General features: G+C 28.6%; 1 protein-coding gene and 1 long non-coding RNA gene across 3 annotated transcripts in view; one reads left to right on the top strand and one right to left on the bottom strand.

Moving 5' to 3' along the window:
• Positions 1-2941: 2941 nt before the first annotated feature.
• Positions 2942-13241, bottom strand: LOC108549572 (uncharacterized). Its single transcript, XR_001890345.1, has 3 exons — positions 13020-13241; positions 3263-3353; positions 2942-3150 (listed from the first exon to the last, which is right to left on the bottom strand). It is a non-coding gene; the product is annotated as an uncharacterized LOC108549572 (long non-coding RNA).
• Positions 7922-16761, top strand: part of Gp150 (leucine-rich repeat domain-containing glycoprotein 150) — a 27695-nt gene continuing 18855 nt past the window's right edge. The window contains exon 1 of one of the 2 annotated variants that reach the window (XM_017903015.1): positions 7922-8133. Coding sequence is in view for 1 of the 2 variants with exons in the window: in XM_017903014.1 (XP_017758503.1) it covers positions 9713-9740 (28 nt within the window). In the remaining variant the exon portion in view is untranslated. Of the gene's footprint in view, positions 8134-9702; positions 9741-16761 lie in introns of those variants that run through there. The other variant, XM_017903014.1, reaches the window with a different exon arrangement.

Raw genomic sequence — 16761 nt, forward strand, 5'->3', positions numbered from 1 at the left:
ATTCTATACCTTAAATGTTTTATATTAAATAATATAAGTTCTAATTAAATTTTAAAAAAATTTTTAATATAATAATAATAAAATAGAAATTTATATTATTTATAGTGATAATACTTCACTCTAAGTTATTAGACATATCATAAATCAAGAACAGAAGCATCTTACGCTTCTAGTCATAAGCTAGTGACTGTAACTACTAGCGCCACCACTGAATCTAACTAACAGAAGTAGTGTTACTCATCACAGCTCTTCTTTTCACAAAGATGAAATTTCAAATACCAGGGAACACAATCACGACTACTACCAAGGTTAAAGCTATTGCTAACACTTGTATAAACATAAAAAGACTATATTAATATAGCCAATTGCATACACGAATTAATAATAAATAAGAAAAAATAAATGACTTGTACTACTATAATACAAATGACTCAAACAATTGGTGTCAATTTTAAAACAATTTCATTTGTCATTCCATGACATGAAATAAATTTTCATTTTCATTTACTAATTAAGGTAATTTAATTATACTAATTAAGGTAATAGTAACCTTTTCTATTAATTATTTAGTAATAATTTTACTAATAATTATTTGGTAATTATTTCACTAGTAACTATTTAGTAATTATTGTATCAGTAACGATTTAGTAATAATTTTACTAGTAACTTTTATATTTAATTATGTAACACAATCCAAAATTAAGTAATTTAATTCAAACTGTTGTGATCATTTGAAATCCATCTAGTAAGAACTAAATGTCTGCGAAACTACATCTTCAAATACGTATACCAAGGATTTATTCTAACCTTTGTACTACATTATGGAGCCACGCTGTTGTATTTCAACCATTGCAATCGAGCGAGACGAGACAACAAATCGATTCCTTATTCGATTCTAAAGAAACTATAATGGAACGTTCGCTGACTTACAAATGATATTAACCCTTCAGGGAAAACACAAGATTCCCTGTTTCTTCCTGTACATCATATACTTCGCTAACTTCACCCGATAAATTTTAAAATAACCTTACAATCGACGTCCAATATAAAATCCAATTACGAAAGGATAAGTATGACTCGTAACTCGAAGACAACGACATCAGAAGAATATAGAAATTCTAACCTCAAAACGGTTGCACTTGTGTCGAGTATGATGAAAATAGCGACACGAAATTGAAATCACATGAAAATTGTTTCGAGACAACTATAAACGAAATTGACTGACAACTTTATTTATTCCTGTGTTATACATTTCCATTTACGTGGTTTGATATGTTATTTCGTATTGCCTGAAAAGTATTTTACAGCAGGAAGAAACAAAAAGCATCTTATGCAACATGAATTACGAAAGAGAAGATAAGCTAACAAGAGTACCGCATTAGCATTACAACAGTGCTCCATATCGACTACGTATTGATATAAATACTGCAATTTACAGGTTGTCTCCTCTATTTCTTTTCCTCTGTCGGGACATAATTGCTCCAATTACAATTTGTTTGCATAACTGTACAAGGAATTAAATCACCAATCATCAACTGTAAAATCGTCATTTTTCGGTTACATGTATATACATATGCTATTATGTTATAGGTTTTCTCTCATTTGTACACAAATTATTAATTCTATAGTAAATATAGTTATCAATAGTCTAACAGATAAAACTTTATATATAATGCTTTGGATTGTATTATTTGTTTCTAATGTTACATAAATATTAAATATTCAAAGTTTTGTAAATATTATTATACAAATATTGTAGAAATAGTGTAAATTATACAGAAAAATAAATATTGATAATGACATTTTATATTTTCATCTTATAACATGTATTGCTCTATTTATATACATGAATTACTTTTAGCCATGATTATCATTGAGTTTATATTATTTATTGTATGTAAAAAAATAAACCAAATTATATGCATTTAAAATTTGTTTATATTGCTTATACTATCTTGACTATATTTAATTATATTACCTTTGCTAAGGGTAATATAATTAATAAATATGATTAAGAACAATAAAATTTGTTTATGTTACTTATACTTGTATTACCCTTGCTGTATTTAATTTCTTATTTAATTTAAATTAAATAAATATTCAAATACTTTTTTATATATGAACTATTAGATTTAAACATTTAATTAATTCACCAAGTTAATTAATGAATTTTATTAAATTTAAATTCAGATTAAGTAATTTAAATTTCTATTATCATATCAATTACAGAAAGACAAAAATATAAATTACCACAGATCTAACGTAATTGATATCTCAAATTATAGTTATTTTGTAAGCATTACAATAAACCTCTTGACCAAGAAATATATTTAACCCGATGAGTCGCGACCTTAGTCGATAAGAGCATCTCTATGTGACTTCTTAACACTTCAAGCATGTTGAATCGCAAAATATTGTGTAATGAATCGCTGAACGAGTTGCATTTATCAATTTATACACAAAAGGTAAAACAAGAAAGTGTTAAATGTTTATTGACTTTCTCGCGCATCATACGATTTTGAAAATGATATTAATATTGAATGAAACTATATTTAGCACATCAACAACATGCTTCTTATTTTACTTTCTTTTACAAAATATTTACTAATATATTTCTTAAATTTAATAAAAATTTTAACGAACACTGGAAATCAATTTGGTATATAATTAATTAATATAATTCATTAATTTTTTAAAAATATGTTGCTCCAATATTAATTTGTGACAATTATAAGAAATTAAAAAATTTCTCATTGCAAGAATTAAATATTACTTTTCTAAACAATAAAATAAAAAAATAATGTGCTATTGAACATAATTAAATTCTGAAAGTCTGACGAAAATTGCTTCATAAATAAATAAACATGATTACTAATATATTAAATACCTTGTAGGTAGCGTTTTTATAACTTGTAAACAAATAACGGGATATGAAGCTCAGGCTGGAAGTATCTACGTATATTCGTGAAATCCTCTCATAACTGTAACGAATAACATGGAGATCTTCTTGGAAACATAAATAAATCACCATCCCCAGCTGGTATTTTGCGATCACTTAAGTGTACATTTACTTCTTGTTTTTCTTTGCCACGAGAGGTGCAATGTGTTTTCCCACTTTAAGATATCATTCTTTATCCGAAAACACAAATGCTGTAAATTAAAAAATTTTTTTATTAAAGATTCTAATTAAAGGTTTAATTACGCAGAACTCATTTAATCAAATTTTTAATGAGATACAGACGATGAATGTTATAACAGATACCTTTCAATCAACTTTCCATCTTTGAGAGGTTAAGTGGCTCTTCGAATGTTTCTGTTCCTTTTCTCTTTTATATCTCCGTCTTTGTACCATTCTATTTAAATGGGAAACATATGCGTTAATTTTTGTATTATTTAATGCAGATTATTCTTTACTTAACTTACAAAGCCAAAGTTGATTGGTTAAAACAATTATGTACTCTTCAATACGTTTATCGGTCAAGTTAATTTAAATTATCCTTATACCACATATCAAGTTATAAGATGTATTGTTTATCATATACAGTTACAGGAAATGAATAAGCTGGCCTACTTTGTAGCGACATCTAGGGAGAAGCAGGGCTTGAAAAGAATCTATAATGACAGTTGAATCGAATTTGATCTGACGTTAAATGGAACCCTTGGTGAAACTTGTCACGTTAGATTAAGCTTTAAAATCACGGATATTATTAACTAACGAGAATATCAGCTTCAACAATGAACGCATTGGAAACGATGAGTTGCGAGTAAACACTGTAACATATCCATCGGTAAAAAACACAAGTGATATTACAGTTCTGCTGTAAAGTGATCTACCGTACCTGTAACCACTGTCTGAGAACAGGTGTCTGTAAATAATACATCCTTAAACAAAAATACATAATTCAAGTATTTGACATTCGAAAAAATGAAACGCAATTGATCCACAATTTAATGCGATACGACAATTCTTTTTTTTTTTTTGGTTAGGTTTAACCTACTACGAATTATCCTATCGATAAAGCAAACAATTTGTTTTGGAATCGTAAAGATTTTTAATTTTTCTCTTTTCTCATATTTTTCATTGCAAACTTCAATATAAATTGTGTTATCTGATAAGTATTCTTGACATATCTTGTACAAACTAGATAAAATCTTTTCCTACTTACGGTTTATATTGCGAAAGAATGCCAAGGATTCTTTATCAAAAAAAGAAAACAACTTTAAACAATCCATTTCAATGGAATATTTTTAATACAATATAGTATAGAACGTATACACAAAATCAGCAATCAGTGGCGAAACAGTTGTCACAGTATTTAGATATATGTTAACAAATGGTTTTAATCGTGTTTACTAAAGTATAGAGTGATAGGGTAAACAATAAAATATCGGCACGATATCAATATTCGGTACTACACTGTTTATTGCTGCTAGTGCATTCATATTAACGAATGTCATAGTCTAGCTGAGTGTCATGTAAGGAAAACGAAATTTTTGAATACAGGAATCTGTAAAAAAAATCTGAAAATACATTTATGCAAATAGTACGAAACAAAAAACACCTACTAAGGATCAAACTGTCAATCTCCGATCGGTTGATGCTATAAACATTAAGAAATATATTTGCATAATTTATAAAATAGTCAAAGTACATAACCAGAATCTCTAACTATAGAATCTGTATTTTCTTATTGCTATACACCAAAAAAATCATTACATATGTAACCTAACCTTCTAATATAAAACAACGTTAATAAACAACAAAATCGGAATAAGACTAATGTTACAACCGTAATAATAAACATTTGATATTAAATCCCTAATATAGAAATTAAAAATACATATGTATAAAAATAATCTCTTTAAAAGTAGGAATATTAGAACCTAAATATACATACGTCTTAAATTTTACGAGATAAATCGATGTAAAGCCAAAAGTAATAAAAAAGGTTCACAGTATCCATAGAAGATACATCCCATTGAATTTTTACGACCGCGGATAAATTAAACTGTTTTCTACGCAAGAAATGAGAAACATTCCAAAATAATATTCTTACAGTACGCAATCAAATGGGACCGACGAAAACATGTCAACACTTATTGTTAATCAAACACATACTGCCTGATAATGAAAGAAACCAAACAGTAATGTCGTTGGTAAGTAAGGAAACACCAATGCAATCAGTGCAATGCAGATTCCTAAGTTACTGACAAATAATATAGAAATAAAAGGAAACGCTGCCAAGCTTTAAAAACCACAAAAAATAAATTTATAATTGCTTCAAAAAACGTCTCAATAATCCAAAAAAACAAAAAAAAAACAAAAAAGAAACAAAATTATAAGAAACATACTGGCATTGAAGAAATGATACTAAAATAAAAGAAAATAATTGCTTTTTATTGTATACTTATGACTGTAGATTCAAGAATTCAAATATAGTTTCCTTGTTTGTATTAGCATATTTAATTATTGTAATTAATAATTATTTTTGTATTTCATATATATTGCAAAAAGGTATTTATTAAATAAGAACGTTAATGTCATTCCGTTATAAGAGTACATAATTTTTATATTAACAAGATTTTAGGATGACTGAATTGTCATGAATTATAAGGCTAATCTATAGCGGACGGTTGTCTGCAGAACTTCAAGATTTCTATTTTAACGACACTCTATAATCCAATACATTTTGTTTATCATTTTAGTATCATTCCCAACATTACCGATAATTATTATAACTTAGGGATTAATTGTAATAGTGGTTGAAATAGAAACTAAATTTAATTATGAAATTAGAATTAAAAGCATAAAATAAAATATTTTACAACTACAAACGAAGTATAGAATTCTAAATTTCTGCAGCCTTATAAAGATTATATCAAACAATAGTTTGAAACTGTCGTTAATTCTGTGTAATATTATTTTCCTTTATTTTTTTCTCTTTTTGATATATCCCAACTGCATAAACAAACTTTCTTCCGCAAAACTATTAATGCAAGAAATCTACTTTTACTATTAAAAAGATATGAATAAAATTTTAGTTTATAGATTTCTACATAAAATTATTTTTAAAAATCTGAGAAAATATCATTATATTATTTGAAAATTATTAAAAACATTTGTATAGATAAAATTCTTTTGCCGATTAATAGTTGATATAATCTATGAAAGATTACCTTGGAAAGTAGTTTATGTAGATGAAATAAATTTTTTCATTAGCTTCGACCTTCTGCATGAATTATTTCGCAATGAGGTATAAAATGATTAATTTGCAAATGAATTATATGTAAAAAGAGTTCAGATATTCCATAATAGTCCTATTTACCATCCGAAATCTATATCCGTGTTGTAAATAGAAGTTTCCTCTACTTTTTTTCTATTATAAAAATTATATTATAGATGGTGCGTCTGTACAGAGAAACAATAGTGGATAAAAAACATAATTCATTATCGATACCATCTTATAAGGTAATAATAATATCTGTTCGTTTTACAGGAAACAGTGTATCCTACTATCAATAAATGCGGGTCATGGTTGTAGATAAGTTTAAAACTGATGTAACGTCAATGTGATTCGAAATATTTACATTTCTAATAAAGAGATCATACTCTTGTATGCACTGCATGATTAGAAACATATACCTACTGAAAGTCATATTGACGTCACTTTAACGACCTGCATGAGCCTACACGTATAAACATTAATAGTAACAGAAATGTGACAAATATGTGTAAACAAATCTGAAATGTATGCAAACCAAATTTGAAAGCAAATATAAAAACAAGGTGGAATAAGAAAACATTTGAAACCTATACAGAAATGACGTATTAGATGCTTTTATTTTTTAAGAAATCATAAAACCACCAGTATCTTTTAATTTATATCAAATAAATAATACAAATTCCAATGGGATTATGAGAATGTGTTAATAAAAATAATTTTAATAATTTATTTCACACGTCTTTGAAATGTTCTCAAAATACAGTTTAAAATGTGTAAATATATAGATGTTAATATAGGAATGTAACAAAATAAAATATTTTTATATCGATTGATTTTACCGACGTTAATAGTCGGATTGAATGTAATTCCTAACCCCACCGCTTTAAATCGTAGAAGGCGCAACGAAACCTTTGATTCTTGTTATTCGATCGGTATTTCAGAACATAGAACATCAAGTTTTATAAAGTAAATACGTCTATCATACACCTCGTTTATGGCTGAATTTTATCTATAATTGCTACTAGTTTATGAAATAATATTTAATTTATTCATACATGAAAATATTATTTTATTAATTTAAAAATGGAGTCATGTATATACTGATACTGATAAATAATAAAAGAAACACATCAATTTGTACCTACGATAAAGAATGAACTAATGTAATTAATTATAGTTAATTATAAATTAATGAATATTAATATTTTTATTTATTAATTGATTTTTGTAAAAAATATAAAACATTTTCTTCCGTTCATAACATTATATATGTAAGTAGAAGTTTCAGGTTTTACATTTTTAGAAAATAAAGATTGCATTTATCTTCTTTCTGTAACTTTTTACATCATCGTGAACACATAACTTGAAAGAATATTATTTTTACAATAAACAATGAAATATAATATTCATAAAAATATGTCAAGAAATATTTTTATATAATTATTTTTATAACGAATATATTCGATTATTAAAATTTAGTCAACAAAACTAATACACTCTCTTAAACATCATTCTATTATATCTATGCATATACTGTACAGTACGTGTACAATTATTTTCAAACTACACATCAACGAATCAAGATCGAAAGGTTTCAGCTTTAGATTCGCCAGATGGCAGAACGGCTGTCACCTGTTACCTGAACTTTTACCTGTACAACTTTAATATCAGGGACTAACCGACCAATGACGAGCGACCCTGGGGCCTCAAGAGTCCCCACTCTAAATTGCCGCCTGGCTCGAGTGCAACAGGCTACGTAGTTCAGAAATTCATCCGCCGTAAGCACGAAAACGATTTCTAGCGTCAACTTTCGGCGCTGCTTTCATCGCATCTACGTTGCATTATTGCATAAGTTCGCGCGCGTAGTGTACTGATCTTCGTGGAGTATCAACAGTGAAAACGAAAACAGGTGAGCGATCTCTCTAAATTCGTTAAAGCTTTTCCTATTGTAAAGTGGATACGACAACCGTTCCTTCGTTAAAGCGGTATTGAATCCGCTATTCGACTAAGAGGAATTTCTCCAGTGGCACGCCAACTAAGGACATTTCGTTGAATCGTCTTTAAGGATGTGTATACTCGTGGGTGTATTTCCATTAGCTACAGCTTGCTTCTTGGATACGTGTTCTTTCTCTATATATTATCGTGAAATTATACAGTCACCTTAGCCGTATTTTACGATTAAGGTCACATGACTTCTCGTGTATTTATTGCTGCCATGTTTGAAGAACAGTCTTGCACGAGCCATAGTACCGCGTTCTTCCTGTATTTTTTTTTTTCACGATTTTTGAAAATTTTATTCAATATCGTATTATTTTAAGCAAGCTCATCAAATTTAATTTGATAATTTGAATTCATTATTCGTAATCAGAATACAATTTCGATGTTGCATTATCAAGCGTAATTCAATATTTTAGAAATTGGACAATAAATTTAGCAGGAGAAAATTTAAATTTAAATTTAACGAATTGACATATTCTTTGTGTAATCTATATCAACTTTTATCGATTATATATTAATTAATATTTATTTAGGTGAAATATTAATTATATAAAATATCAAAAATTTTACATAGGTTATAATCATGATTACATTTGTCACTGAAGAAATATTACAAACAATAATTGTTGAATGCATTGAAAAATATTTACGAAATGTAACAAATTTAGAATCTTAACTAAATTAAAATTCAATGGACAATGAACATAACCACGATTCATGAAAAGTAGAATGAATTTTAAATTTCCTTTTATTTTGTAAGTTTCATACTTTCATTTCCTATAACGATTTTACGATTAATAAGGACTTACATAACGTCTAGAATTACCCAAATTTACTATTAGTTATAAAACACGAAATTTTTGCAAAAATTTTTGTCGATTAATACACAGAATATCAAATTTGAACAAAATTTCATTTAAAAATAATATCAATTAAATTTCATTGGTGTTATTAATAACTTTAAACAACAATTTAGTTCCGCTAACTTGCCTTTCTGTACATCTTCCTGTTTCCTGTTTTATATCTAAATAATTATTCTTCACTCAAACAGTGAAACCTATATTTTAATAAATACTTCGTTAAGAAATAAAACTTTCATTTGCAAATATTTAAAAGATTATAATTTATCTGGAAAAAATTTTTTTCGTATTAAAATTATTTCAATTTCGGACATGATTTTTTCGCGTGATATTAATTAACCAACTGTAAATGTATAATATTTAAGCAACGTATAAAAATGGATTATTTGGCAACAATTTAATAGTTTATACGGGGTTTCGATAAATCTGAGCACAAAATACCAGCAGCAACGTTAATCGAAGTAACCAACCATAAATTTGAAACTCGTAGGAAGATTAAATCGTAATATGACTAGGCACAGATGTGCGGCTGCTGCTGCTGCTGCTGCTGCATACCTTTGCATGCGTATCAGGAGGCACAGATTAGTTAGTATTTTTGTGTCCTCATTGGCGCCGGCCAACTATGAAACAATGAAGCCGATAAGAAACGAAAGGCAAGGTAACGCATTCGTAACAAGAATTCGAGCTGTTCTAGAATCTTCTTTCGCATTACTATTGAAATTTCAAAATTTTTCAGAACATTAACCTAAAATGTCAACCTGAAAATCTTACGTATTGGATATATGCAATCTAACTGTAAATAATAAGTATACATATACAATTTGTACTTATTATTTTATAATTTATTTACTTTCGACAAACAGGCAGATATTCCAGAAATTTTATTTGAAACAAAGACAGCGGTAAACAAGATCTAAATATAGATGGTTATCTAGTAACTTTCTGTTCAAAACAACTACACTGTGTTGGTGACTTGTTGCCATCAATTTAATTAAATTCAATTGCTCTCAAATTAGAAGTTAAACGCCATTTCTTTTTTTATTTTAGTACACGGTGTCATAAAGAATGCGAATTTTAAATTCATGTGTCACCTTAATTAAACCTATTAAAAAAAGAACTAGATATAGTGGAATAGGAAAGTAGGACATATTTTAATAGAAATGTAAGGCATTGACATATTGAATGAATCTGAATTGAATATTTACGTTGATACCAATTTTTTCTTATTTATGTATTATATATATATTCTACATAACATTTTTTGCAAATTAAATTATCAGTGTATTTAAATAAGCCTACTATTATGAATAAATAAATAAGTTTAATTTTATTATTTTCTTGTATAATCAGATTTTGCAACCACAACGTGACACAAGTAAATTAAATGGTGTGTTGATTAAAATAAAAATGGAGAATCGTTTGGAATAAAAAATTTCTGCAAGGACTTAACAACTTGGGTGGCATTTATATCATTGAAACTGTTGATTCTGCGAACGCGTAGTCATAGTAAATGAACATTAATATTAATATAAGGCGGTAACATTTTTACGTAAGCAATGCATATGTCTGTCGCAGCATAGTAAAGGCTCCTGCAGACGATCAGATTTGTCTCGAGGCCTGGCCACGCGACGAGCGATGTGTTGAAGAATGTTCGAAACCTCTGCAGCGTATATAGTATATGGACTTTGTTCTAGCGACTAAACTAGTCGCAGGATTTCAAGACGGAAGTCCAACGATGGCTTCTTAACCTTTTGCACTCGAGAATTTTTATAGTAGACAAGAGTGAAAGTTCAAAGATTTTCAGCTATAAAGTTGACGTTATCTTTTTAAACGGTAAATAAGAAATTGTGTAATAATTAACACGTAAAATTATTTAATTTATTTTAATTATTTAATTAATTAATATCGATCTTCAAAATTTTATTTAACGATGACTGAAGGTCCCCTCTCGAGTGCAAAGGGTTTACACTGCGCAAGCGTATTCGAACGCAAACATGGAGACGACTCTTGGTCGCCTGCCGACGGCGAAGCTCAACGGGACTGTATAACACATTTATCCGGCTTATCAGCTAGGTAATCGAAACTATCGATACTCTGTTTTCATCACCAATTATCCATCCGCAGAAATTATGATAGAAACGAATAAACACGACATCCAGGACTGTACTGTTGAAGAATGGAAAATATATATTGCTTCTTGCATCCTGGTGAATGTGTAATCCAAAAATCTAATTTGCAAATGTACTGAGGTCAAGAGATCCGAGGATTACGAGGATATCAGAAAATCTTTTCTAATAACAATATTGAAGATAAAGATAATCTACAGAGGGAAATAAGAAAAATTTATGATTAAGTGTAGAAGTGGACTACAATTCAATACAATTCAATATAATTTAACACAATTCAATGTAATTCAACACAATTCAATATAATTCAATACAATTCAATATAATTCAACACAATTCAATACAATTCAATAAAATAATGAAAGCAAGGTTTGGCATTAAATTTTATAAATTATCTGATTAGAAGACAGATAGATACAGACCGGAAAGGAGAAATATAATCCTGGACCTTGTAGTACCAATCTGAGAAATGAAAGCAGAGTAGAGAATCAAGGATATTCTATTTTTATAATTAATTGGTACAATTCCCCAGAGTTTCAAAAATTATATAGAATGGAACATCTAAAACAAATTACCTGGATAACATGTTTGTAACAAGAGAAAAAAAAAGTGCAAGGAAAAAATTGTTTGATTTCAAAAGGCACGCAATGCGATGTCAATAATTTTTTTCTTGATGGAGGCATAGAGGAGACACGAAGGTCAAACTTGCTTTTCTAAGTGGAATGATACAGTTTATTATTTACATTCTGATAAAGCGTTTTAAAACATATACAATGACTTATAAATGAAAGTCGCACGATATCAACTGTAATAGAAAATAAATTGTTTCAAGTCACTCTTCGAACATTCTCTAATACATCACTTGTCGCGAGGCAGGCCACGAGACGAATCTCGTCGTCTGGAAGAGCCTTAAGAGCAGTCTGTGACAGTCCACTACGTTAATTCAACCAAGAAACAGACCTACCGCGTATTATTCTTTACAGTGTATTTGTGACGAAAATACTTTGACCAGAAAGTCAAAAGCTTAACGAAAATTTTATAGGCGGTGAGTTACAATTCTTTGGAAATTTAATTTGAGTATCAAAAACTTAAGTTCTATCCTTTATCTTAATCGACTATATTGGAAATAAATACGGAATAGGTTAACAAATATTTGGCAGCTTTACAATAGTTAAAATGTAGATTTAATTCTTGTTAGTAAATTGCGTTTTCTGAAGCGTATATTTATTTGCATAAACGAAAGTATCATATTTTAATTTTAATTTCATCATTGTGTTTATATATTCAATCTTAAATAAATATTAGAATTACAGAACGTATTGAAATAACAGAGTAATATGAGTATTGAAATAACATGATTAATTTTCTTTTAACATTGTGATTCATAATTGTAACATTAATAAGATATCAGCTTTACTTTTCACAGTACATTAAATGCTATTAATCATGAATAGCAAATTTTACAAATTTTCATACAACTTGTATTGCATACAATTTATTAATACATTAGCAATCTTCATAAAGTCTACAATTAAAATTGAATAAAAATGTATGTAGATTAATATAAAAATTCGTGCACTGATACAATATTTCCATACAATTTCTATAACTGAAAAAATGGAATATAAAATTCAACAATACAATAGTTTTTATACTATGAAGTTAATTAAGAGATTAAAATTAATCTATCTTAATATAATTAAACAACTGGTTCAAGTTTTATTACATTCCAAAAGTATACACAAAACACAAAAAAGGAAATAGAAGAAAAGATGCAATGCTCAGTGAGCACAGAATAAAACTATACTTACCTTTATAAAATCAGTTGTCGCCAAGTCGCTTAGTTCGCTGTGTCCACAACAATGATATCGGCGGAGGAATGCTTGCTTCTCTAATAATATTTCGCATCCTTGCGTCGATTCGCTCGATTGCGCAATAGCAAGGTCAGTGTCCATTCGTATAGTCTATTTTTATCCAAGGGAAACTCTGAATCTTGGTTTAAGCCACATCGGTGTTAGCGATTGTGAAAGCGGGCAGACTGCACGGTATGACGGTCAAGGTACGAGCGTCATCTCTCTCATAACCTATAACGACATATAAAGCTGCTACTCTTTTTAATTATCCAAACCGAATTCGAAATACTTTATGAATCCCATACGCTTTGTGTCGCTTTACGAACGCTCTCTTTTTAACTTCCAACAAAACGTTAAGGCTCGCGCACAATTCGGTTCATTGTTCGTATACCATGCGCTATCGAGTTGCGCAAATCTTTTTGGTCGCTAGATCGCGCTCGCAGTCGATAAATAAACGTCGTATATCGCAGTGAGCTGATATTTTTCGCTTCGTAAAGTAATTGTGAAGAACTGGAATTATCGGAACATTGTTTGACGTTAGATAAGTATAAATATTATTACATTGCTCGATTATATAATTCTACCGAAAAATTACTGTGATGTAGACTGTAATGATATAACGCAGAACATTTCGCCACAGTTGAATATCAATTCACCATCTGATTTGGAGTATGAGTCAGAACAGCAAATGTGTCGTATAAACCTGCCTATAAAATTCCGCGCTTAAGCAGATGATAAAAGTTGTTAATTTTTACCAATTTCAACGTGTTCTCTCAACAAGTGGTTTTTCAACGTATTAACCGTTTCAGTCCCAAGCAGCGCTATCATGCTCTTCAGATTTTGTGTCAAAAAATCACACTGTGCATTTCAAGCGCTATGGGCAACTGACGGTGCTATCACTGACTGTCGAAGTGGCAAAAGAAAAGCACAATCGCGTTACCTAGCACATATTATATTATATGTGCGAAATATAAGTTATGGCAAGCGCTATCGCGCCGATTGGGATTTTTGGACGTAAAATTAAACAAGCGCTATCACGCCGTTTAGAATTTTTCGACATAAAATTAAACAAGCGTTTTCGCACCGTTTGGGCTTTTTCACACTCGATTAAGACAAGAGCTATCACACTGTTCGGGGTTTTTCGACCGTGTTTTTTTAAAAGCCTCTGGGATGGTTAAGTTGTTTTGAAAGAGGCTTATCGTAAAATTAATTTGTAAATGTATTATGCATGAAAATATAAGGGAAAAAATTTCGAAAAATATAATATTCTCCGTAATTTTTTAAAAACACGATAAGCTTACAAATTAATTAAGACTAATACGGATAGTAAATAAATAATATTTTGTATGAAAAGAAGCGTTAACCTTTCAAAAATAAATTTTAAAAAAACAATTTATATAATTTTTAATCTTCAAATATGAAAGTATATTCGTTTAATTAATTTATTTTGCATAATACAATATTCTGTATAAAAGAAGCTTAACGTTTTAAAAATAAATTAGAAAAACAATCATTTATCTAATTTTTACTTTTCAAATATAGAAGTATATTCATTTAATTATTAATTTATTTTGTTCAGTGCAGTATAGTTGCTAATGACATCTTATCTATCAGATGGTAAATTTTTCTTCACTCATGAAATAAAATAAAAGAAAAAAATAAATATAAAAAAGCTAGACTTAAGTTGAAACGGAATTATTTTTTCAAAAACTAATTTGATTGATATAAATTAAATGAACGAATTGAAAGTTTACTGTCAGATGCAATATAATTATTACAATTGATCTACTTAAGAGTAATGACTCAGTACCCTTACATCAGATCTTAAGTCGTTAGTGCTCTACATAGGAATTATAAAAATCGAGCAATATCACATGTACAAGCAGTCAACATACTGCATACCAACTTCTCTCAGGTTTTCAAGTGATTGTGTTGGATCATAAAAATCACCAGTGATACAAGTTTCAAATTTATCGACAGACTTAAATCGGGACAACGGATCTGCCATAGGTCACTTTGCCAAGTTCTCAAGGTATTTTTGAAAAAATCCAAATTTTATATTCCCATATTTCATTGTGTTATTTGACTGTAACAATCGGGGAAAAATTGAATTGTAAATATTTCTGTTTATTTATTACCGAACTTATTATTAGCCATATTAAGCTCGCGATATTTTTACAAATCTTTCTATAAATAATTTATCTACTTCGAATGAAAAAATATTTACTTGCCTTCTTCGTTTATTAGGATACTATTTCTATTTTTAAAATCGTTTCGAAAACATGTATTCTTGGCGTACCTTTTGCTTACTTCAGTTATAACGAATTCGATATTTTCGTTTCTCGAATGATAATTCTTTAATTCTGTAGTGAATTTATTTGTTTGTTAAATAATCAATAATTAATAATCAAAATAAACAGGATTAACTGATTTCATTACACCAAATTTAAAATTGGTTTCAAAATTCAAAATGTTTTAAAATGTTTTGACACTCTTTACATTCTGATGGATTATATTTATTAAGAAAATTGTCTAAAATAAGGAAGGTATGACAAAATTTTATATCCTAATTTTTGGGGTTTTTATATGGTTTTTATATTTTCCATGAACGTGATTTTATGTTACGTTCTAACAGGATTTATTTCCATCTATTTAGCAACATGGATTGTTTCTTTATTGCCATGTGCATTTCACGTGTCTTCTTATAGCGTGTCATTACGGTGATACTATAAAGTCGAGTTAGTTACGGATAAGTCCTGCAGATGGCTACCAAACAGTCGCCATTACTTTCTTCGGGCAAAGTTTGGTTATGTGCATCTTTACCAGGTTTCCAATGTTTTCGACTGTCATCAGTAACGAAACGGTTTAAAAATGGATACTGTTTATTTCTTTGAAGTAACGAGCTCACTACCTCCCCCCGTCTACCCATCTGTGTATCGTTTAACTCATACAGAATCCATTTGGCTAGTTTCTTTACTTCTCTTGTTCGTTTCAACTGACGCTATTCCTTCTGCTATTTATTGTACATTATTTCGAATACGTTTTCTGATATTCCACTTATTTATTTTGTAGCGAGAAAAATATCAATCTTAAATTTCACGAACTAATTATCCAAATATATAATTACGTATTTGTTCAGGTTAGGTTAGGTTGTTGTAATTTATATTTACAGTTTCGCCTTTTACATTTATTTTAAGAAATAATTTAAGAAAGTATCATACGAAATTAAAAATTGTATAACTATTTTGACTATTCGTGACTACTAAAAGTGAGCTATTAACTTTTCTTTTTATAAATCTTGTTAGCAGTCGGTATATGCACATTATAATCATTTTTTTTTTTCATGTAACTGATAACAATTGACGAGACGATAAAATTTAAATTATGATATTACCTCGAAAAGAAATTGCCTATTATACTTACAAACACGATAATAATCAATTTTTCTTAATTAACGGGTGTAAATAAAATGCTTTTATAATAACCGTTTTATTTATTTTTAATGAAAAAAATAATATTATGTAATACTATTATGTATATTGACAAAATTAAAATAATGCACAGAATAGTTTAATAAAATGGGCCCAGTGATACAACTTCAGGAAATTATAATGATAATAATTAATAAACTATAATATAATAATTAAATATATAGCAATAATAATGATAATAATTAATAAAATGTAATATAATAATTAAA

This window comes from Eufriesea mexicana, unplaced genomic scaffold (genome assembly GCF_001483705.2).
Source record: "Eufriesea mexicana isolate 0111107269 unplaced genomic scaffold, ASM148370v2 scaffold2087, whole genome shotgun sequence".
Taxonomy (NCBI): domain Eukaryota; kingdom Metazoa; phylum Arthropoda; class Insecta; order Hymenoptera; family Apidae; genus Eufriesea; species Eufriesea mexicana.